Raw genomic sequence first — 24,641 nt, forward strand, 5'->3', positions numbered from 1 at the left:
GGAATGGGAATGGGAAGGGGCAATGGGACAGATCCAGGAAAGATATAGTGGCTTTGGAGGCAGTGCAGAGGAGGTTCACCAGGTTGATTCCGGAGATGAGGGGATTAGCCTATGAGGAGAGATTGAATCACCTGGGACTATACTCGCTGGAATTCAGAAGAATGAGAGGGGATCTTCTAGAAACATGTAGAATTATGAAAGGGATGGATAAGATAGAGGCAGGAAGGTTGTTTCCACTGGTAGGTGAGACTAGAATTAGGGGACATGGCATCAAGATTCTAGGGAGTGGATTTAGGATGGAGATGAGGAGAAACTGTTTTTCCCAGAGAGTAGTGAATCTGTGGAATTCTCTGCCCAGGGAAGTGGTAGAGGCTACCTCATTAAATATATTTAACACACAGTTAGATAGATTTTTGCACAGTAGGGGGATTAAGGGTTATGGGGAAAAGGCAGGTTGGCGGATCTGAGTCCACGGCCAGATCAGCCATGATCTTATTGAATGGTGGAAAAGGCTCGACGGGGCAAATGGCCTCCTCCTGCTCCTATTTCTTATGTTCTTATGACAGTTGTTGGGAATGGGAAGGTGGTAGGGAATGGATTCTGACATGGGGAATGGGCAGAGATAATTTGGAATGGGCTGGGACGAGCTGTGGACGGACGGTCTGAATATTCTGATGGTGTGTTGCTGGGGTCTCAGAACACACTGGATGGCTGGGATCGTGCACAGTCATGGCTCCAATCTTAATTTTTCATATTCATCTGCTCCCACCAAAAGCAAAATTTGGAATTTTTATCAAAATTTAGACAATGGCTTCAGCAGTTTCTGGTTCCAGTGTTGTGCTGGGCACAGTTGTGGTCCACAGACAGAGGGCACTTCATACCGACAAAGGGAGACTGGATTGGTGGGACAGTATCAGATGGAGGGGTTGTAACTATCAGGAAGGGCTGGGGGTCTATTCCTCAAAACCCAAAGGGGAATGGATAAAATTCCGTAAAATCATTGTCGGGTTGGAATGTTTCCACTCCTTGCAATAGTTACTGATAAATCACAGAACATCGAACACTACAGTACAGGAACAGGCCCTTCAGCCCACCATGTTGTGCTCAACTAATTAAACTGGTGATTAAATGCTTAACTAAACTAATCCCTTCTGCCTACACAATGTCCATAACGCTCCAATCTCTGCACATCCATGTGTCTATCTAAAAGCCTCTTAACTGCCTCCATCGTATCTGCATCCACCCCACCCCTGGCAGCACATTCCAGGCACCCACCGCTCTCTGTGTAAAAAACTTGCCCCGCACATCTCCTTTGAACTTTCCGCCTCTCACCTTAAATGCATGCCCTCTCGTACATTTCAACCCTGGGAAAAGATACTGACTGTCTACTCAATCTATGCCTCTCATAATCTTATAAACCTCTGTCAGGTCTCCCCTCAGCCTCTGCATCTCCAGAGAAAACAACCCAAGTTTGTCCAACCTCTTCTTATAGCACTAATCCAGGCAGCATCCTGGTGAACCTCTTCTGCACCCTCTCCAAAGCCTCCACATCCTTCCTGTAATGGGGCGACCAGAACGGAATGCAATACTTCAGATGCAGCCTAACCAGACCTTTATAAAGCTGCAACATAACTTACTGACTCTTGAACTCAGTGCCTCGGCTAATAGAGACAAGCATGCCAAATGCCTTCTTTACTGCCCTATCAACCTGTGCAGCCACTTTCAGAGAACTATGGACTCGGACACCAAGATCCCTCTGTACATCGACACTGTTAAGAGTCTTGCCATTAACTGTGTACTGTCCCTATACATTTGATCTCCAAAGTGTAACATGTCACACCCCAAATCCTATGGGAAACGAGGAAGAGTGTGTTTTCCCAATGAGAACATGGAAGACACCAAAGCAGAGCACTGCAGATGCAGTAAACCTGAAACAAAACTAGAAGATGCTGGAAATACTCTGTGGCTCAGTCAGAGTGATCGCTCACACCTACTGCCTCACCTGACCTCCGGCGTTGTCTGTGTGGAGTTTGCACGTTCTCCCTGTGACCGTGTGGGCTCCCCCCGTGTACTCCAGTTTCCTCCCACATCCCAAAGCTGTGCAGGTCATTGGGTTAATTGGAGTGGAGAATCAGAGTTGGGAGAGTGTGCGTGACAGGGAAATGATTAGGGGGGGATGACATCGACGGGTTCGCTCTGATAGCCAGCATAAGCTCTGGGCTGGATGGCCTCCTATATCGTAAGAAACCATAGAAAGTGACGCAGCCTCTGTGAAAAGAGAAACAGAGTTAACATTTCAGATTGAGCTGCTTCTGCCTGAGGTCAGGACTGAACCCATGTCACTCCCACTGAAGGGTAGGGGAGTATGGAACTCTCTCCTACCGGGATGGGTGGGAATGGGGAACAGTTTCCAGTTTTTCTGGTCCCAATTGGATCAAGGACGGATAATCCCTCTGCACAGCCCATCCCACACCAGGTTGTTCTGAGGACCCTTCACTTCCTTGAACAGCCATTTCTTCTCCATCAACACACCGGCCTGGTTGAACTTGTTCTCACATTGAACAGTTTCTCCTCCAACTCCACTCACTCTCTCCAACTCAAATGTGTGGCTATCGGGACTCACATGGGCCCGAGCTACACCCATGTCCTTGTAGATACATGAAACAGTCAATAGAGTCATACAGCAGGGAAACAGGCCTTTTGGCCCAACTGGTCCATGCCGACCAACGTTCCCATCTAAGTTAGTCCCATTTGCCCGCGTTTGGCCTATAAACCTTTCCTATCCATGTACCTGTCCAAGTACATTTTAAATGTTGTTAATGTACCTGCCTCACCCACTTCCTCTGGCAGCTCGTTCCATATACAGACCACCCTCTGGGTGAAAAAGTTGCCCCTCAGATCCGTTTTAAATCTCTCCCCCTCTCCTTGTCTTTGTTTCAGTCCCAGTTTGTAACCCCTCCCACAGCTCTCTTTTAGTTACCTCAATGACTGGAGACATTGGAATCTGGAGCAACACACAATCTGCTGGAGGAACTGAATCTGCTGCTCGACCCACTGAGTTCCTCCAGTAGATTATTTGTTGACCTTGATGACCTTGAAACGTCAACAATTCCTTCCCCCTACAGATGAGAGGCATTGATTGTGTGGACAGTCAGAGGCTTTTTCCCGGGGCTGAAGTGGTTGCCGCAAGAGGACACAGGTTCAAGGTGCTGGGGAGTAGGTACAGAGGAGATGTCAGGGGTAAGTTTTTTACTCAGAGAGTGGTGAGTGCATGGAATGGGCTGCCGGCAACGGTGGTGGAGGCGGATACGATAGGGTCTTTTAAGAGACTTTTGGACAGGTACATGGAGCTTAGAAAAATAGAGGGCTATGGGTAAGCCTAGTAATATCTAGGGACGTGTTTGGCACAGCTTCGTGGGCCGAAGGACCTGTACGTGCTGTAGGTCTTCTATGTTTCTGTGTTTCTATGCTGCTCGACCTGCTGAGTTCCTCCAGCAGATCGTTGCTCCAGATTCCAGCGTCTGCAATCTCTTGTGTCTCCGTTTGGTTCACTTACCCCAATGTAAAAATGTAGGAAACAAAAATCATTTCCAATTCATTGTGCTGGGACAAATATTATCCAATGTTTAGTTCAAGTGCTTAGAAACACCCCGACAATCCCGAAATAAGTACAAAATTAAAGTTGGAAATAATCAACAAGTCAGGTAGCGTCGGCTGAGAAATTTCAGGCAGTCATTCCATGTTTCGAGAGTTAGTTTTAATTATCGCCAGAATGCAGTTGATATATGATTTCTGAGAAGAGGCACGTTAGACTAAGGTTATGCAAGGTCTATTGCAAGCAGTAAAGTCACCTGATTTTAGTGAGAGAAAGAGAAGGGGAGATGCTTTCCAATGGAGAGGAGGCTACAGGGTTTAATAGATACAGGGCTGACACAGGCAAGTGTGCACGCCTCATGCCTACATGTTCATAGTCATGCGTGAGTGTTTGCAGGCAGTGGAGCAGTTCCCAGGTCTCCTTTCACCAGGCGCGTATCCCTGCAAGTTTATTGTCCACTCTGCCCTCGTGAACTTGTGTGGGTCGTAGTTACAGCAAAGGCGGCTCAGGATCTCTTGTTCGTCGGGCTCCAGGTAGCGCACGCGTTTCCTCTTGCAGTGGGCGTAGGACTTCTTGTGCCTCTTGTGCCCCATGGTGTTGCAAGGGAGGGGCTCATGTGAGCAGGAGGGCCGTGCTTCCTCACAGCTAGAAGCTCGCCTCTTGATAGCCATGAGGCCAACGAGGTAGTCCCACCACTGCCTGCTCTCATGAAGGAACTGCTCAAAGATGTTGTTGTAGTTATAGTCTTGAGGAAGGAAGCAGAGAGAAACATCAACAATCAACCATCTTCACAAAGTTCAAGCCCCTCCATAAATCTGCTTCTCCCTTTCCCATATTCCCAGACTCAGCCAGCTCCATCATGGGCACAACCCTCCCCACCATCGAGGACATCTTCAAGAAGCGGTGCCTCAAGAAGGCGGCATCCATCACTAAGGACCCTCACCATGCGGGACATGCCCTCTTCTCATTACTACCATCGGGGAGGAGGTACGGGAGCCTGAAGACCCACACTCAACGATTCAGGAACAGCTACTTCCCCTCTGCCGTCAGATTTCCGAATGGTCCGTGAACCCATGAACACTACCTCGTTATTCCTTTGGTTTTGCACTATTCTCTATAATTCATAATAATTTTATGTCTTTGCACTGTACTGCTGCCGCAAATCAACACTTTTCACATCATCTAAGTCAGTGACAATAAATCTGATTCTGATGCCAATTCTGATATTATGTTTTTCCCAGAATTTTCACAGTGTCATCAAGTGCAGTCCCTCATTGTTGAGCTACATTATAAATGGTGGAAGTGGTTGAGGCAGGTACAATGACAACAATTAAAAGACATGTGGACAGGTACATAGGTAGGAAAGGTTTAGAGGGATATGGGCCAAACGCGGGCAAATGCGACTAGCTTAGATGGGAATCTTGGTCGGCATGGACCAGTTGGGCCGAAGGGCCTTGTTTCCATGCTGGATAACTCTATGACTATGTTCACATTCCTCTACTTCCTCAGGAGGCTAAAGAAATTCAGCTTGTCCCCGTTGACCCTCACCAACTTTTACCGATGCACCATAGAAAGCATCCTATCCAGATGTATCACGGCTTGGTACGGCAACTGCTCTGCCCAAGACTGCAAGAAACTGCAGAGAGTTGTGGACACAGCTCAGTGAATCATGGAAACCAACCTCCCCCCCATGTCTACACTTCTCGCTGCCTTGTAAAGCAGCCAGGATAATCAAAGACCCCCCCCCCCCCCCCCCCCAGCCCTGGACATTCTCTCTTCTCCTCCCTCCCATTGGGCAGAAGATACAAAAGCCTGAAGCACGTACCACCAGGCGCAAGGACAGCTTCTATCCTGCTGTTATAAGACTATTGAACAGTCCCCTAGTACGGTAAGATGGAGTCTTGACCTCACAATCTACCTCGTTATGGCCTTGCACCTTACTGTCTGCCTGCACTGCACTTTCTCTGTAACTGTAACACTTTATTCTGCATTCTGTTATTGTTTTCCCTTGTACTACCTCAATGTACTGATGTGCTGAAATGATCTGTATGGATGGCATGCGAAACAAAGTTTTTCACTGTACCTCGGTAGATGTGACAATAATAAACCAATTTACCAATTTAATTTACTCTTAGGTCCAGCCCCCTCACGTTACAATTCTCCACCCACTTCAACCTTCTCCTGCACTGCACCAACAATGGACAATGAACAGAATCTCTTGTTCCATCTGGCATGGTGTTGAATTTCCTCCTATCCACAGATCCTCCTTTCTTTCCTCCTATCCACAGATAGGATTGTACCTTCCTTTCTCTTCTGCCCAGTTTTGGAAGTAATTGTTGCCATGACAACTTTGTTCTGCACCGTGCCACAGACCTTCTCCATGTTTCATCCACCCTTCTCCCTCTCTGCTTCTTCTTGTTTCTCCAGTTCTGGTGAAGGTTCCTTGGGACAAAAGGTTGACTCTGTTTCTCACTGACCTGCTGCGTGGTTCCAGTGTTCTCTGTTTTGTATTGATCACTACAGTTGGCTGAATGACTGGTTTACTTCATAACACAAGAACACAAGAAATAGAGTCATAGAGTCATACAGCATGGAAACAGGCCCTTCGGCCCAACTCATCCATGCTGACCACGGTGCCTACCAGAGCTAGTTTCATTTGCCTGTGTTTGGCCCATATCCCTCCAAACCTTTCCTCTCTATGTACCTGTCCAAATGTCTTTTAAACGTAGGAATTGTACCCACCTCTACCACTTCCTCTGGCAGTTCGTTCCACACACCCACCACCCTCTGTGCGAAATACTTGCCCCCAGTTCCCCTTTAAGTTGTTCCCCTCTCACTTTAAAGCTATACTGTTTAGTTTTAGACTCCCCTACCTGTGACCATCCACCTTATCTACGCCCCTCATGATTTTATAAACCTCTATAAGGTCACCCCTCAGCCTCCTTCGCTCCAGGGAAAACAGTCCCGGCCTGTCCAGCCTCTCCTTACAACTCAGGCCCTCCAGTCCTGATAACATCCTCATGAATCTTTTCTGCACCCTATCCAGCTTAATGACATCCTTCCTATAGGAGAAGGAGGAGGACACTTGGCCCATCTAACCTGTCCCCTCATTCATCAGGACCATGGCTGATCTTCTTTCTATCGACCTCTGTCTTGGATGAACACAACGGCTGAGCCTCCTTATTCTCCAGGGTGGAGAATTCCGAAGGTTCTCCACCCTCTGACTGAAGAAATGTTTTCTCCTCTCCATCCTCCATGATCTCAGACTGTCCGCCCCAGCCCCAGACCTCAGTTGGAGGAAATATCCTCTCTCCATGTAGCCTGACAAACCCTCTAACAACTTTTAAAATTGCCATGAGATCTCTTATTTTCCTAAGCTAGAGACAATGCAGGACTAGTCTTCCCAACCTCTCCTTGTACTGGAAACACTGGAACCAGTCCCGTGGATCTTCACTGCACTCTCCTGATGACAAGTGGTTAGCATAACGCTTTACAGCACCAGCAACCCGGGTTCAATTCCGGCCGCTGTCTGTAAGGAGTTTGTATGTTCTCCCCGTGTCTGCCTGGGTTTCCTCCGGGTGCTCCGGTTTCCTCCCACATTCCAAAGACGTACGGGTTAGGAAGTTGTGGACGTGCTATGTTGGTGCCGGAAGCGTGGCGACACTTGCGGGCTGCCCCCAGAACACTCTACGCAAAAGATGCATTTCACTGTGTGTTTCGATGTGCATGCGACTAATAAAGATACCTTATCTTATCATAGGTAAGGAGACCAAAACTGCAGACAATACTGCAGCAAGGCTCTATGCAATGCCAATAAGATTTCCATAAACTGTATTCAGATCCTCCTGTAATGAAAGCTAATGTACCATTTACCCTTCTAATCACTCACTGCACCTGCACATTGGCCTTCAGTGACTCGCTTACAAGGACCCCTTGAACATCGATGCCATCCACTATCTAGCAGCAGTAAGCCATAATGTCAATCAGAGCCAGGTAGTACTGAAACAGGCCCTTCGGCCCACCATGTCCATGCTGGCCGTCAAGGACCCATCCATCACCATCAAACAGCACCGCTCTTCTGTTCTATTCACCCATTTGGATGACCTCATATTTTTCACATTATCAGCCACATTCTCGCCCACTCATATCCCCCTTCAAGCCTCCTGACCTCCTCCTCTGTATTCACAGTCTCAGCTAGTCTGGTATTGAAAGCACGTACCACCAGGCTCAAGGACAGCTTCTATCCCGCTGTTATCTGAACAGTTCCCTAGTACGATAACATGGACTCTTGACCTCACAATCTACCTCGTTATGGCCTTGCACCTTACTTTCTGCCTGCATTGCACTTTATCTGTAACTGTAACACTTTACTCTGTATCCTGTTATTGTTTTACCTTGTACTACCTCAATGCTCTGTGTAATGAACTGATCTGTAGGAACGGTATGCATGACAAGTTTTTCACTGCACCTCAGTACAAGTGACAATAATGAACCAATTCACGAATCATCAGCAAATTTGGCAACGTGACATTTGATCTCCCCAGCCAATCATTGATGTGGATTGTGAATAGGTGGAGACCAGGTATTGATCTCTGTGGTACTCCGCCAGTCACGGTCTGACAACCTGAGAATGATCCATTTTTTCCACTCCGCTCTTTGTCCAATGACCATTTACTGACCTGTGTCAGTATTATACCCCAATTCCATGTACTCCACCCTTGTTGACCAATCTCCTGTATGAGGCTTTAACGAAACCTTCCAAAAATCCAAATGTACTTGGTTCCCCCTCATTCCCTTTGTCACATACCCAAAGGTCCCCAATAGATTAGTCAAACATCATACACAAGACTGATTGAATTCTTTGAGGATGTGACAAAGCACATGGATGAAGGTAAAGCAGTGGACGTGGTGTACATGGATTTCAGTAAGGCGTTTGATAAGGTTCCTCATGGAAGGCTTATTCAGAAAGTCAGGAGGAGTGGGATCTAGGGAAACTTGGCTGTGTGGATTCAGAATTGGCTCACCCATAGAAGACAGAGGGTGCTGGTAGATGGAGCGTATTCTACCTGGAGGTCAGTGACCAGTGGTGTTCCTTAGGGATCTGTTCTGGGACCCCTGGTCTTCATGATTTTTATAAATGACTTGGATGAGGATGTGGGAGGGTGGGTTAGTAAGTTTGCAGATGACACGAAGGTTGGTGGTGTTGTGGATAGTGTAGGAGGTTGCTGTAGATTACAACAGGATATTGATAGGATGCAGAGCTGGGCTGAGAAGTGGCAGATGGGGTTCAACCAGGAAAAGTGTGAAGTGATACTCTTCGGGAGATTGAATTTGAATACAAGGTTAATGGCAGGACTCATAGCAGTGTGGAGGAACAGAGGGATCTCGGGGTCCACGTCCATAGATCCCTCAAGGTTGCCGTGCAGGTCGATAGGGTTGTTAAGAAGGCGTCTGGTGTGTTGGCCTTCATTAGTCGGGGTATTGAGTTTAAGAGCTGCGAGGTAATGTTGCAGCTCTATAGAACTCTGGTTAGACCACACTTGGAGTATTGTGTTCAGTTCTGATCACCTCATTATAGGAAGGATGTGGAAGCTTCAGAGGGTGCAGAGGAGATTTACCAGGATGCTGCTGGGATTGGAGAGCATGTCTTATGAGGATAGGCTGAGCAAGTTGAGGCTTTTCTCTTTGGAGAGGAGGAGGATGAGAGGTGACTTGATAGAGGTGTACAAGATGATAAGAGGCATAGATCGAGTGGACAGTCAGAGACTTTTTCCCAGGGCAAAAATGGCTAACACGAGGGGCATAATTTTAAGGTGATTGGAGGAAGATACAAAGGGGTATAAGGGGTAAGTTTTTTTTCACACAGAGAGTGGTGGGTGCGTGGAACGCACTGCCAACAGAGGTCGTGGGGGCAGAAACATTAGGGACATTTAAGAGACTCTTAGATAGACACATGAATGATAGAGAAATGGAGGACTATGTGGGAGGGAAGGGTTAGATAGATCTTAGAACAGGATAAAATGTCGGCATAACATTGTGGGCCGAAGGGCCTCCACTGTGCTGTAGTGCTCTATGTTCTATGTTCATGAATCAAGGCTGGCTCCTAACATTCTTTTCAAGATTCCACTTTTTTCTAGGCTACATGTTGAAAATCTAAAAGGGATATCAAAATATGAGCAGCAGTCAATCATAGAGTCAGGTAGTAACAAAACAGGCCTTTCAGCCCATCGTGGCATGCTGGCCATCAAGTACCTATCTTAATACCATTTACCGACACTTGGTCCACAGCTTTCTGTGGTTTGTCTAAACACTTCCTAACTATTGTGAGTCTCTGCCTCCATCACCTCCGCAGTCAGTACGTTCCAGATTCCAACCACCCTCTGGGTGATAAAATTCTACCTCAGATCCCCTCGAAATCTTCCACCTTTTACCATAATCCTAAACCTCTTGGTTTTAGACACCTCTGCTTTGGGAAAAAAAGTTTATTCATGTCTCCCGTATTTATGCCTCTCACAATTTTGTACACCCTTATCTGTGTCCCCCCTCAGCCTCCTCTGCTTCATGGGAAACAAACCGCTTCAGTCTCTCCTCATAACTGGAACATCCTTTTCAGTTTTTTTAAGAGGGGCTTGGATGGGCACGTGAATGAGAGGAAAATGGAGCGATATGGGTATTCTGTAGGTCGGAGGGAATAGCTATGTCGGCACAACCTTGTGGGCCAAAGGGCCTGTTCTGTGCTGTACCGTTCTATGTTCTATGTTCTGTTCGATCCCAGGCAACTTTCAGGTAAATCTCCCCTGCACTTGTCTCCAGTGCAATCACATTCTTCCTCTGCTGTGGCAATGAGAACAGTGCACCCTCTTCCAGCTGTGGTCTAACCACTGTCTTATAAGTGTGTACCATAATCTTCATGCTCTTATATTTTATGCCTTGGATAATGAAGGCAAGTAGCCCATGGCTGGCACGGTAGTGTAGCGGTTAGCATAACGCTGTTACGGCGCCAGTGACCCGGGTTCAATTCCGGCCACTGTCTGTAAGGAGTTTGTACGTTCTCCCCGTGCCTGCATGGGTTTCCTCCAGGTGCTCCGGTTTCCTCCCACATTCCAAAAGACATACGGGTTAGGAACTGTGGGCATGCTATGTTGGCACCGGAAGAGTGGCAACACTTGCAGGCTGCCCCCAGAACACTCTACGCAAAGGATGCATTTCACTGTGTGCTTTGATGTACATGTGACTAATAAAGCAATATCCTAAAAATATCTTATATGCTTTCTTTGCCACCTTATCTACTGGTGCTGCCCTCTTCCGATAACTTTGGATTTGTATGCCAAGATCACTCTGTTCCTTAGTACTCCCTGGGGCTTAACTACTTAATGTGTATCTCTAGCCCGATTAGTCCTCCTGAAGTGCATCACCTCACACTTGCCATCTGACATTGCTCTGCCAATTTCACAAATTCCTCAATATCATCCTGTAACCTCAGACTAGCCTCCTCACTATCAACAGCAAGTTTCATACCATCTGGACAGTTTCAATACCATCTGGACACATCCAAACCAGGAATGAATATGATGAACACCAAGGGTCCCAGCACTGATCTCTGATCTGTCTCCCCTGTGGAACCTTTCAGGGACCTTACTGAGGTCCATGTGGAATACATCAGCTGTGCTGCCCTCATTTTGTTACCTCTTCATAAAGTTCAAGCTGATATTGACTCTCCATTCAGAGGACACAGCCTGCTAACTCTTACCTGGTCAACAATGGTGAGATTTCTATTCATTTTAACAAGAGCTCCTTTCCTCGTCTAAACATGAGCCCATTTGGCTCAATCTCTCCCTGTTGGAAAACTTCATCCCCATGTCTGAACCAATGACCTTTGTTACGAACCTTCTCTTCTCCCTTGGATACACAGAAGACTGCAGATGCTGATGAATCCTGATGCAGGGTTTCGACCCAAAACATCAATGGTTGTTTCCCCCCCACAGGTGGTCTCCATCTGTTGAGTTCTTCCAGCAGTTGGTTCTGATTTTTCCTTGTCTGCTTCCATCTATCGTCCATCTGCATCTGTCTCCCAACTCCATCCCACCCCTTTCCCCCACCTGGATCCTTCTGCCCACCATCCCTCACCCCTCCTCGGTCTACCTATCACCTACCAGTCCCTGTATCATCCCTCTCCCTCTCGTCTTTATACCGGCTACCTTCCCTCTCCACTCTCAGTCCTGATGCAGGGTCTCGACCCAAAACGTCAACAATTCCTTTCCCCCACACCCAGAAATGCTGCTCGACCCATTGAGTTCCTCCAGCAGGTTGCTTTTTCGTAAGGAGGTCGAAACTGAGTTCATTGCCTTTGGAAAACTGCAACGAGGAAGCCAGGTGCCTGAAAGAACAGTCATTGGAAATGAGTAATTCTACAAACTGCAGTTGAGGGTTCCATGTTCTTCCTCACGTAAACCATGATGTTCCGCCTTTCCAACTTAAACATCCAAAACTTTGGCTCTCTTTTTGTTCTAATTGTATAATTTTGTATAATTTATGCTTAATTGTTTAATGTATGTTTCTCCTGTGAATGTTGTGTCTATATTGCTCTGTGCCTGTGATGCTGCTGCAGGTAAGGATTTCATTGCACCTGTGTGCACCTGTACTGGTAAGATAAGATAAAAGATACCTTTATTAGTCACATGTACATCGAAACACACAGTGAAATGCATCTTTTGCGTAGAGTGTTCTGGGGGCAGCCCGCCAAGTGTCGCCACGCTTCCGGCGCCAACATGGCATGCCCACAACTTCCTAACCCGGACGTCTTTGGAATGTGGGAGGAAACCGGAGCACCCGGAGGAAACCCATGCAGTCACAGGGAGAACGTACAAACTCCTTACAGACAGTGGCCAGAATTGAACCCAGGTCGCTGGCATTGTGATAGCGTTACGCTAACTGCTACACTACTGTGCACATGACAATAAACTCCACTTTGACTCTGACCCTGCTGCCCAGACCCAAATATGTACTGTCCAGTTCACTCATCACCCTGCGTTTGCTAACCTCTGGAGCAGCCAGTCCAGCTACACCTCAGTCTTAAACTTCTCACTTTTGTTTTCACTTCCCATTGGGCTGAGCTCCTCTCTGGTCCTCTCGTCTCCTCTAGTGCCACAATCCTTTACACTCCTCCAGTTCTGGTCTCTTGAACCTCCCCATTTTATTCCTTCCACCATCCAACCTAAAACCACCTCATGGCGATTTGCCAGCTTATAATATCAGGGCTTCACACTTGGGTACTTACACATACAATACCTTCGGTAGCTGGAGTAAGCAATATTCAGCAATCTCTTGAAAATCTATGCAAACAGGAGCAGATCTGGGTCAGTTTTAAACAGCAAGAGAAGATTAAAATCATTTAAATCGTGGGTGTTTCTGTAAACGGGACAATATTGGAATGGTCGCTCTATACGTACCACACTAATTTCCCACCCTGGATAGATGTGTGGCCCTCTTTAAATCATAAGCAGAAGATAAAATGACTCTAACAGACTTCAGAGCAAAAGGCTGCAGATGGGGGAAACCTGAAACAAACCGCAAAATGCTTGAGATACTCAGCGGATCAGGAAGTGTCCGTGAAGAGAGGAACAGAGCTAATGTTTCAGGTTGACGAGCTATCTCAGTTCTGACAAGGGAAGCAGGTCCTTCCTACCCACCCTACCTGGACCTCTCATTCATTTTACATACCATGATGAAAGGTCATCAACCCGATACACTAATGCTGTTTCTCCACAGATGCTGCCTGACCTTCTGAGTATTTCCAGCACAATCTGTTTCATTTTCCACTTTATTGATGTCAAAAAAGGCAAATTGAAGTGGGTCTTCGTTTTCCAATTAACAACGTCTACCCTGACACCCCCTGGCTGAACCCCCGTTGGATCATCACTGAGGTGGAGGGAGATGAAGCAGAGGGGAGTGGGCAGGCATGAACCGGCGCTTTATGGAGTGTGTCCTGGAGGCGTACAGGTTGTGCTTCTGTCCTCACCAGCATCTGTGAGTCAGAGAATCCGAGAGTACAGAGACAGACCCTTCTGCACACCATGTTGTGATGAACTAATTAAACTAGTAATTAAGTGCCTAACTAAATCCTGATGGAACAAGCTGCCAGAGGAAGTGGTAGAAGGGGGTAGAATTACAACGTTTAAGAGACAACATAGAACACAACACAGCATAGGAACAGGCCCTTCAGCCCACCATGTTGTGATGAACTAATTAAACTAGTAATTAAGTGCCTAACTAAACCCTGATGGAACAAGCTGCCAGAGGAAGTGGTAGAAGGGGGTAGAATTACAACGTTTAAGAGACATTTGAACATGTACATGGATAGGAAAGGTTTAAAGGGATATGGGGCAAACATAGGCAAATGGGACGAGTTCAGGTAGACCACTTGGTCAACATGGAGGAGCTGGGCCAAAGAGCCTGTTCCCGTCCTCTATTAACTGGATGACTCGATGATGACCACCTATACTAATCTTCAGTATGTGGATATCAGGAACTTAGCCTAGTGACTTCACTTGTCCCAATGAGGTTAATGTTAGTGAATAGACCAGAAACCAGGGACTGTAGCTAGAAGATGGTGGCGACTTTTTCCCAGGGCGAACACAAGGGGATATAACTTTAAGGTGATTGGAGGAAGTTATAAGGGGGATGTCAGAGGTAAGTTTTGTACACAGAGAGTGGTGGGTGCGTGGAATGCACTGCCGGCAGAGGTTGTGGGGGCAGATACATTAGGGACATTTAAAAGACTCTTAGATAGACACATGAATGATAGAGAAATGGGGGGCTATGTGGGAGGGAAGGGTTAGATAGATCTTAGAGCAGGATAAAATGTCGGCACAACATCGTGGGCCAAAGGGCCTGTACTGTGCTGTTCTATGTTCCATGTAATAAATCCAACTGGGGATCAGAAGTGTCTTTACCCGAATATTGGTGAGGAATTGGAACATTGGATGTGATAGCACTCGGGAGGGTGTGGGGGAGAGGTATGACGGTGCTGCCGAGGGCTGCAGAAGTTAAGCAAGGAGTTCAGCTCAGCTGTGATTGCCCTACTTGAAATTTGAGGGGAGATTTAATTAAGCTGTGTAAAAGCATAAGAGGCTGAGGGAGGATGAATAGGAAAGAGGTCAATAATAAATAGGTGACGCAGATTTAAGATAGAAGTGGAAGAGGCAGTTGAGGAGAATTTTATTCATTCACAGCCTGATAGGCTGTGGAGACAGAAACCCACATCACATCTGAGAGGTACTTGGATGTGCACAATGTTCCCTCACCTACAGGACTGTGGACTGAGAGCCAGGAAGAGGGAGTAAACAAAATAGCTTTCTATCAGGTCCAGCATAGATGGGCCAAATGGCCTCCTTTTGTGCCATTTGTATTGTTTGAGATTGCTGGTAGACAACTTGAGATTGGAACTGCATTACTGTTATTTGCTTGCTATTTCCAGAGAACTTATTGTAGGAAAGATGGACTTTCACTTCACCATCTCAAAGACATCCCACAACACTTCACAGCAAAGGTCGTGTTTTGGAAGTGCTATCACTGCTGTGGTTTAGGAACTGTGGGGGTCATTTCTGCACAGCAAGCTCCCTCAAATGGAGACACACAAGAGATTCTGCAGATGCTGGAACCTGGAGCAACCCACACAAGATGCTGGAGGAACTCAGCAGGTCAGGCGGCGTCTATGGAGGGAAATGAATCAGAAACAACATCACTCCAGATGAAGGGTCTTGACCTGAAACGTCGACGGTTTATTTCCCTCCACGGATGCTGCCTGACCTGCTGAGTTCCTCCAGAATTTTGTGTGTGTGTACTTCCATAAATGACCAGGTCTATGATCCGACGGAAGGAGGTTTCTTGCCCTTTTTCAGCCACGATCTTATCGAATGGTGGGGCAGAATCGAGCACGTATCTCCAGCATTCTCCGAGTTCAGATCAAGGAATTCCCAACAAATTTTGCCCAATATTATCTCATGAAGATCACGCAGCTGATAAATCACTTACAAAACATTCCGATTTTAAAATCTGATATCCGAGCTTTTATTTTGCCATTTCCATACATCCCGTAGAAACTGCTCTCCTCAAAAGCTTGGAATGCCCCAGTGATATTACAGTACCAACTTGCTCCGTACCTTAGGAAAAATATAGAAGGTCAACACAGCCAGGAAAACGCACCCGAAATAGCCAAGCAGAAATATGCAGACTTGGCGGCAGAACCCATGGTGCAGTGCTGGTGGGGGAGGTGGGTCCCAGTACCTCTTAACCCTCTTAATCAAATCCGTCTTTCAGGAGGGAGGAGATGTACCTGATGAGGAACTAGAAAAGGTGTGCCCCAGAGAGAGGGCACTCCCCTCTTGGGTCACCTACAGCCTGAGACATTGTGATGTACACAGCTAGCGATTGTGACATCTTTGAGATCATTGTAAAACCTGAAACTCGGGCAATTGTGACATCAATGCAGCTGGGAAAATGTTTCACCTGAGACACTGGGGTCCTAATGTTAACTGTCCTGGTTTGCATTGTCCAGGTCGCAGGGATTGGACTGGTGATAGAATGGGTGATTAAACTAATACAGATGCAAGAGTCTGCAGATGTTGGGATCGAAAAATAAACTTCTGGAAGAAGTCAGTGGGATCTGCCAGTCTGCCCATCTACTCCCACCTGCCAATGACCGCCACTTGACTCCATCTGTTAACCCCTCCTCGCCTGGATCCACCAATCGCTTGCCAGCTCTTGCCCCACTCCCTTCTCCTCACCACTTCAGATTGGCCATCTCCCCTCTACTTTTTCAGCCCAGAAGAAGGGTCTCCACCCAAAATGTCGACTGTCCATTTCTCTCCACAGATGCTGCCTGACCCATCGAGTTCCTCCAGTAGTTTATTTCTTTGCTCCAGTTAAACCAAGGCAATCCTCCCGATCTTCCTGCTCTACCCAGAATTAAACGGCAGTACCGAGAGTCACTGTTGTAGACGTCAGGAGAGAGTGAACCCGTGGAAGGCATCTGGCCCGGATGGAGTCCTGCGATCCTGCGCAGATCAGCTGGTGGGGGTATTTGCAGACATTTTTAACCTCTCCCTAATTCAATTTGAGGTTCCCACCTGCTTTAAGAAGACAACTGTCATCCTGGTTCCAAAGAAGTATAAGGTAACGTGCCTTAATGACTACCGCCCAGTGGCACTGACATCCACCATCATGAAGTGCTTTGAGAGGCTGGTCATGGCACGCATTAATTCCAGCCTCCCAGACAAGCTCAACCCACTGCAATTCACCTACCGCCAAAAGAAGTCCATGATGGATCTCCCTGGCTCGACACTCATCTCTGGAGCATCTAGATAATAAAGACACCTACGTCAGACTACTGTTTATTGACTACAGCTCCACCTTCAATAGTATAATTCCAAACAAACTCATTTCCAAACTCCTAGATGGAGGACTTAACACCTCCCCTTGCAACTGGATCCTTGACTTTCTGACCAACAGACAGCAATAGAATATAGTACAGCATGGAGCAGGCCCTTCGGCCCACAATGTTGTGCCAATCTAACTAAATTAATAATCAAATGCCCAACTAAACTAATTCCTTCCACTTAAATATCCATATCCTTACATTTCCTGCACATTTGTATGTCTATCTAAGAGCTTCTTGAATGCCCCTATCATATCTGCCTCCACCACCACCCCAGGCAGTGCATTCCGGGCACCCACCACTCTCTGTGTAAAAAACTTGCCCTGCACATCTCCTTTGAACTTTCCCCCTCTCACCTTAAATGCATGTCCTCTGGTATTACAAATTTCAACCCTGGGAAAAAGATACCAGCTGTCTATCTATGCCTCTCATAATCTTAGAAACCTCTATCAGATCTCCCCTCAGCCTCCGCTGCTCCAGAGAAGACAACCCAAGTTTGTCCATATCAGTAAGGAGAGGCAACACCTCCACCAAGATTATCAAGAAACTGCAGAGAGTTGTGGACACAGCTCAGCACATCACGAAAATCGTCTTCGTAGAATCTGTCTACACTTCTCACTGCCTCGGAAAAGCAGCCAACGTAAGCCAAGACCCCAGCCATCCTGGACATTCTCTCTTCTCCCCCCTCCCATCAGGCAGAAGATACAAAAACCTTAAAACATGTACCATCAGGCTCAAGGACAGCTTCTAGTCCACTTTATAAGACTATTAAATGGACCTCTCATATGATAGGATGGACTCTTGACCTCACAATCTACCCTATCATGGCCTTGCATCTTATTGTCTACCTACACTGTATTTCCTCTGTAACTGTAACTTTTTTCTGCATTCTGTTATTGCTTTTCCCTTGTAATCCCTCAATGCACTGATGTTGTGAAATGATCCGTATGGATGGTATGCAGAACAAAGTTTTTCACTGTACTTCGGTACATGTGACAACAATAAACCAACTACTACTGTTCTAATTGCCATCCTGACTCACCAAGTGTGAAGATTAAAGTTGAAAGACCTTACCTGTGCTTACCTTTACTCTTATGTTTGGCAGTACAAATAATAAGAAACAAACAGTCCAATGGAATGTTCTCCTGAAGACGACATCCCTTCATTGTGAAGCAGGACAATACAGATATATTGTCTGTATTCAAATATATAGAAAGAATTAATTGACTTGTTATCTGTAGATGGGCAAGCTATGGAATAACTACAGCATATACAAGCCACAAACATGTCTCTGAAGTGATTAACTTCTGCAGTAATCCAGGCTGAGGTAATAGGTTTGTGGATGCAGATGATCAGCAGGGAAAATGTTGAGGGATGTGGCTTTGATTGATTGATTGATGTTTTGTTAGGATCAGTGACTGACCAGGGGCAGGGTCTCACCTTTGGGTGGTCAAAAAGTGAGAACTAAATGCCTGTAATATTGGTTAAGAAAGTATTTCTACATGATGTGGACCTTAGAATTGATGATACGTGTCGCATTTAACTCTGCTGAGGATATAATAATTATATTTATAATTTCATTTAATAATCATTGTATTTATTGTGATTTTTAAGTCACTCAGGAGCTCTGTATCTGGGTGACTTCCTTGCATATGCTCACATTAACTGGTGAACAGAGGAACTCGAGTGTCACCTGATTACTGGGGTGGTAGAGAATAACTGAATTCCCACAACAAATACTGATGAACAAACTGCCCAGCAGCTTGTGACAAGGGAGAGATTCCCCTCGAATTACACTGGGCATGGTGAAATAAGATAAACTGAAGTTAGAGAAAGGAGGAACACTAAAGAAACAGGTTGAAAAATTGTCATATTTTATTTAATTTTTTCCGATCCAGTAGAAATCATATGTCAGTATTTTTGCACAAAGGTAAGCAATGTTTTTGCTTTGGATCCAAAATAAACCTGACCCATTTGGAAAAGGTTTTACATAATGTGTAGATTAATATTTAAACAGACAGACAGCAAAACAAGGGTAGGAAATGGCAAGCGAGTTTAAGCAGTTGTTTTTACTAATGATTTATGATTTTAGTTCACCATCATTTCCAATCATCAAATATAGCAGAACTTGCTGAACTTATCTTGTGAACTTCTCTCTGCCAGTAGGTCCTCAAACTGTATTTTCTGAAAGAAATCATAAATGAACTCAGTATCAGATTAGTAATGAACAGTGAATAAATAGAACACAAGGACTAGTCAAGGTTGGCAGACCAGTGCGGTACTCTTGCAGATAAGATGTTACAATCAGGCCTTGTCTGTGCTCAGAGGGCAGACTGAAAATAGTGCACGTAATTTTGCAAACAACAGCAGAGGGATTATTCCCAGTATAAGCCCAAATTTTATGATTTAATTAAGATCACAAGATCAGATTTTAGTAATGTTGATTGAAGTTTCGAAGAGTATGGTTTTATCTAAGAGTACTGTAGCCTAGCGATCATGTTTCTGGATGAGTATTCAAAAGCCTGAGCCACTACTCAGATGATTTAAAATCCCACAACAGCAGTTACTGAATTTAAGTTTAAGTAATGAAATAAAATTGAAATTACTGGCAGAGTCTCAGTAATGCCTTCCATGAAATCATTAAATTGTCTAGTTCACTAATCTCCTTCCATTAAGGAAATCTGCAGTCCTAACCAGGACAGGCTGATGTGTTTGACTCATAACTGACCTCAGAAAAGACCTAGAAAGTCACTCAATTCATGGACAAAAGGGATGGACAATAAGTGTTGATCTTGCCAGCATTTATTCATCCATGATTGGATTTTGTAATGTCCTGTGGTTTTGAAAGGTGGTGTAGAAACGGAATTGTTTTGGGGAAAGAGCTCTTTGTTCTTTCAATTATTAAAGGGTAGTAAAAATCTAATGATAGTTGACAGGTGATGAATCAAACACATTTATGGATTAGAATCTGCAAAGCAGCTGCTGAGTTTCTGAAACAGGTTTGTTGCTTTGGTGTTATCACTACCACCGTCAGGCATAAGTAAGCAACAGATGTCACTACTGTTACATTTACACAAGAGCCCTGAGAAAAATAATACTGAAAATCCAAAGACCACACTTAAATCAGAAAGGTTGATCTGTATCCACGTTGGGCTGATTCTTCCTGGATGTCCCCGGCGATTTAGTTCTTCACTGCAGGGCAGATATTTAACTCCTAAAACATTTCTCCAGTCTGCAGTCAGGATGAAGTGGGAAGATTTCCTCCACACAGTGTGGTTAATGAAATAATAAAATCATCCTTTCTAAATGGCTTTACCAGCTTGTAGTGCAGAGGCAATCGCTGCATTCACATCACTTAGTTAAAAGAAAAATAAAATTGTGCCTGTGATCATGGGATAAATTAGCAGTAACGAACTACAGACACCCTGCTGTTTTGGAGCGACGTTAATGCCAGCTTTAAGTTGAGCTGTTACACTGTTTGATATTTTGATGGGGAGAACGAAGAGAGCCTACTGTTGATCCCTCTGCCACCCATCTTCCTGCTAGGAATATTGATAAATGTTATAACTCTATTAGATGTCACCAGCTGAAATAGAATGTAAACTGTTGCTATGTACAGGATATTCTGCTGCCATTCAGTCATATTATATACAGAAGTTAAAGTCTTCTCCGGTGGTTCAGCTGGTTCAGTCAATGGGTCGTTTTGATCAGGAAGATCCAATACTAAATCCATAGTCAATACAGAATCATAAAAAGACATCGAAACACACAGTGAAATGCATCGTTTTGCATAGAGTGTTCTGGGGGCAGCCCGCAAGTGTCGCCGCTCTTCTGGCACCAACATAGCATGCCCGCAACTTCCTAACCTGTATGTCTTTGGAATGTGGGAGGAAACCGGAGCACCCGGAGGAAACCCACACAGACACGGGGAGAACATACAAACTCCTTACAGACAGTGGCCAGATTTGAACCTGGGTCACTGGTGCTGTAAAGTGTTACACTAACCACTACACTACCATGCCTGCCCAGCATATGGAGGTAACTTATGGCATAAGGAGGTAATTTGGTCCATTGTCCCCATACTGTTTTAGCTGATCTCAGTAGGCTACCTGCAGTTTCAAGAAGTTTTACTAACTAGAAAGGGAAGGATTGTCTTTTGAGGAAAGTTTGGCAGGCTAGGAATGTACCCACCAGAGCTAAGAAGAGTGAGAGGTGAATAGAACTAGAAAAGTATTATGGAGGGAAGATCATTTGAATTGTGTTTCTGTTTCAGTATTCTTTTTGAATTAGACTGCCTGCCTAGGACATACATTGTTAAAAGTTACCCTTTAAATATTAAGATCGTTGAAACAATTGTTAGTTGTAACAATTCACCCATTTAAATGCATATTATAAACTGCTGCAAGAAAAAAAGAATACAAATACTTTATTAATGAGCACATCTAGTCAATTAATTTTTGTTCTTGTGAAGTTGGCCCTTGTTTCAATAATCTATATCAAAATGTAAGTTTTATCAAGAGATAATTAACGAAACAAACCTTTGAAAGTCCATAATGTCATAGATAAGAGATGCATGATATTATAAGAAACACAGAGATACAGAATTTTTTTCCTCTAATCCTTTGTGTTGTACTAACACCTTTAAAGAAAGGCACAAATACTGTTCCCGGTACTACAGATGTGGTCTCACAAATGCCCATTATAACTGAAACATAACTTCCCTACTTTTGTATTCAATTCCCCTTGAAATAAACGCTAATATTCTCTTGGCTTTCCTAAGTACTTGCTGGCATCAGCACACTAGTCATTCGCAAATCATGCACCCAGGGCACCAAGATCCCTCTGCATTTCAGAGCTTGCAATCGCTTACCATGAGATAACATGCTCCATTTTAATTTTTGCTGCCAAAATGAATAATTTCACAGTTTCCAAAATCAAACTGCATTTGCCAGAACTTTGCTCATTCGTTTAGCCTATCGGTACTCCTTTGAAGCTTTCTTACTTCCTCTTCACAGTTTTCTTCCCACTTTATTTTTCTGTCATTAGCAAATTTACCATCCATACATTAGGAGCCTTCATCCAAGTCATTTATACAAATTGCAAATTGTTGAGGGCCCAGCACAGATCTCTGCAGCATATCGCTCATTACGTCTTGCCAGCCAGAAAATTACCCATTTATGTCTATTTTCTGTTTACTGTTAGCCTGCCAATCTTCTATCCGTGCTAATATATTACCTCCTACAACATGAGCTTTTATTTCCCGCAATAACCATTAATGTTACATTTCATCAAATGCCTTCTGCAAATCTAAATTTAGTACAGTCACTGATTCTCTCGTTCCATGGAGTTTGGCATACTTCCCCACTGCTTCACTTACAGGTGTTCTTGGAACAAACCACAAGTCCCAGCACCATTGGGATTCATTTACCTGCAGCCAAAGCAAGTGCTACTTTTCAAACCACAGGAGTTGCCTGACATCTGGCAAATGGGCTTACTAAATAGGTGCTGAAGCAGGGGGATTATGGTCTCTGAAATGATTGTCATATAACTAAAATGAATATGAAAACCTGTCCTTTTACTCATAGCCATTCCAGTATTTCTTCACCTACAGGACAGCGAATCTTTGGAATACTCTACCCAAAACACTGTGGAGGCTTAGTAATTGTGTATATTCAAGACAGAGATCAATATATTTTCAGATAACTGAATTTGGGATATGGGGTTAATGCGGGAAAGTGGTGCTGAGATCAAAGTTCAGCCACAATCTCACTGAATGGCAGAACAGGCACCAGGGGCCAAAAGGCCTATTTCAGCTTCTAATGCCCCAGCATTCTCAGACTTTGCTTGTACGGTGAAAATAGTTTGTTCAATGGGTGACTTTAAAATAGTGTTTGTGAGGAGATTATGAGTTCGATATGGGGAAATTAAATCCTCCTGGAGCTTGGATGTAAAGGACTGTCTGGAGCAGGGTACAGAGAGAAATGGAGCAGGGAGAATTGCAATGCCTAAAACAAGCAGACTTCTTTGCACAAGTACAATAATTCCTTTACCACAATCCATTGATCCATGCTATCTATGCATTCCCATCCACTTCCCAGGTTAATCAGACATCTTTCAGGCCATCTTTATTATTTCCTTATTGGAGGCATGCATTGGATATAAAATGGAACTGTTTGCCCAAGATTGCTTCACCTTGTGATGACTTGTCCTCTTCCTGCTGCCTCCAGACCTAAGCCATAGTGAATTAAATGATGTAACCATATGCAGTGAGTTGAAACAGAAGGACAGGTGGCACTCAAAATTGCCTGTGGTGCTAAAACCCTGAAAATTTAAACAGGAGTACCAGTGGATAACTCAGATTTCCAGCAGCTTAACACAGACTAAACCAGCAAGTCCTGGAAAAGCAATGTGTGGCAATGGAATGATTTACATGTGTATAATTTTCAGATTATCCCAAGTGTTTTACTGCCAATGAAATACATTTTGACATGCACTTAAAGTTGTAACATAGCAGACAATTTTTACTCAGCAAGCTCTGCATGCGATACTCAAAAGTCAGCAGTATAGCTCCATTAAGATGTTAAAAATGCACCATTACACTTTCAGTGAGCTCTCAGGGTAACTCTGTGATCCAGTCAGGAGTTATAACTAAAGGAAGACACTTGCAGAAAATCACAGGCACCTCATTCCATGACTGAGGATAGCAGCAACTTAAAATAAAAACTTAATACTTAGAAATAAACAAACAAGCTATTACAAAGAGACTTTAATAATATTATTGTAGTGTAGCCGGTGAGGAAACAATTACCTAGAACTTGAGTTATAACATTAAAATTTAATGTACAAGGATATGGGTCAAATGCTTTATAATGTGATTGATGGAAGCTTACACTCAGCTAGGACAGTGGAGGGATAAAAGATCTTCAAGAGACGATAGCATTGCAGTAGAAGCTGAAGATAGTACAGTTGCTGCAGACGTAGAATTTCATGAGAGACGCTGGCAGAATCTGAGCTATGGTAAGTGAACATGTTGATGATATAAATGATCAAAGAACTGGAAATGGGTTGTCAGCAACTGCCACTGGGTAATGGAACTTGATCTGGGCAAGACTGGCAGCAGTGTTTTGGATGAGCATTGATCAGCTGGCAAGTACATAGTTGAAGGTTTTAGCAGCAGATGGACACAGGCAGTCCTAGTGGTCTTTGTGGTAAAGTGGATAAAAGGGCTGACTTCACTGTCAAGTGCTTCTGGCACAAATGGGAAAGGCTGCTCAGAAAATATGTGGCACTTTGGAACATTTATCCATGCTATTGTCTGATTTTTCAGTCATTAGAAAATCAAATGATTTTACTGTTAACTTCCTGTTGAGTACCATTCCACAGAGAGTACCTAATTGCAGAATCATCCTTATAGGCAGAGAGTGAAAAAGAAAAGGGCAGATATCTACTTTAGTTCCTGTCTGGTAAATTGGTGGCAACAGATCTCCCATCCATTACTGCCTCTTTGCAGTCCAGTGATGAAAGTTAAAAGCTACCCCTGAGCATCAAGTTACCTTGATTTAAATGAACATGATATGTTCTTTCATCAGTAGCATCCTCTGATACGATTAG

General features: G+C 44.6%; 1 protein-coding gene across 1 annotated transcript in view; it reads right to left on the bottom strand.

Moving 5' to 3' along the window:
* Positions 1–3,957: 3,957 nt before the first annotated feature.
* Positions 3,958–24,641, bottom strand: part of LOC127571915 (zonadhesin-like) — a 69,077-nt gene continuing 48,393 nt past the window's right edge. Inside the window, exon 12 of the mRNA XM_052018663.1 lies at positions 3,958–4,340. Coding sequence (XP_051874623.1) covers positions 3,958–4,340 — 383 coding nt within the window. The remainder of the gene's footprint in view (positions 4,341–24,641) is intronic.

Source organism: Pristis pectinata, chromosome 6 (assembly GCF_009764475.1).
Source record: "Pristis pectinata isolate sPriPec2 chromosome 6, sPriPec2.1.pri, whole genome shotgun sequence".
Classification (NCBI taxonomy): domain Eukaryota; kingdom Metazoa; phylum Chordata; class Chondrichthyes; order Rhinopristiformes; family Pristidae; genus Pristis; species Pristis pectinata.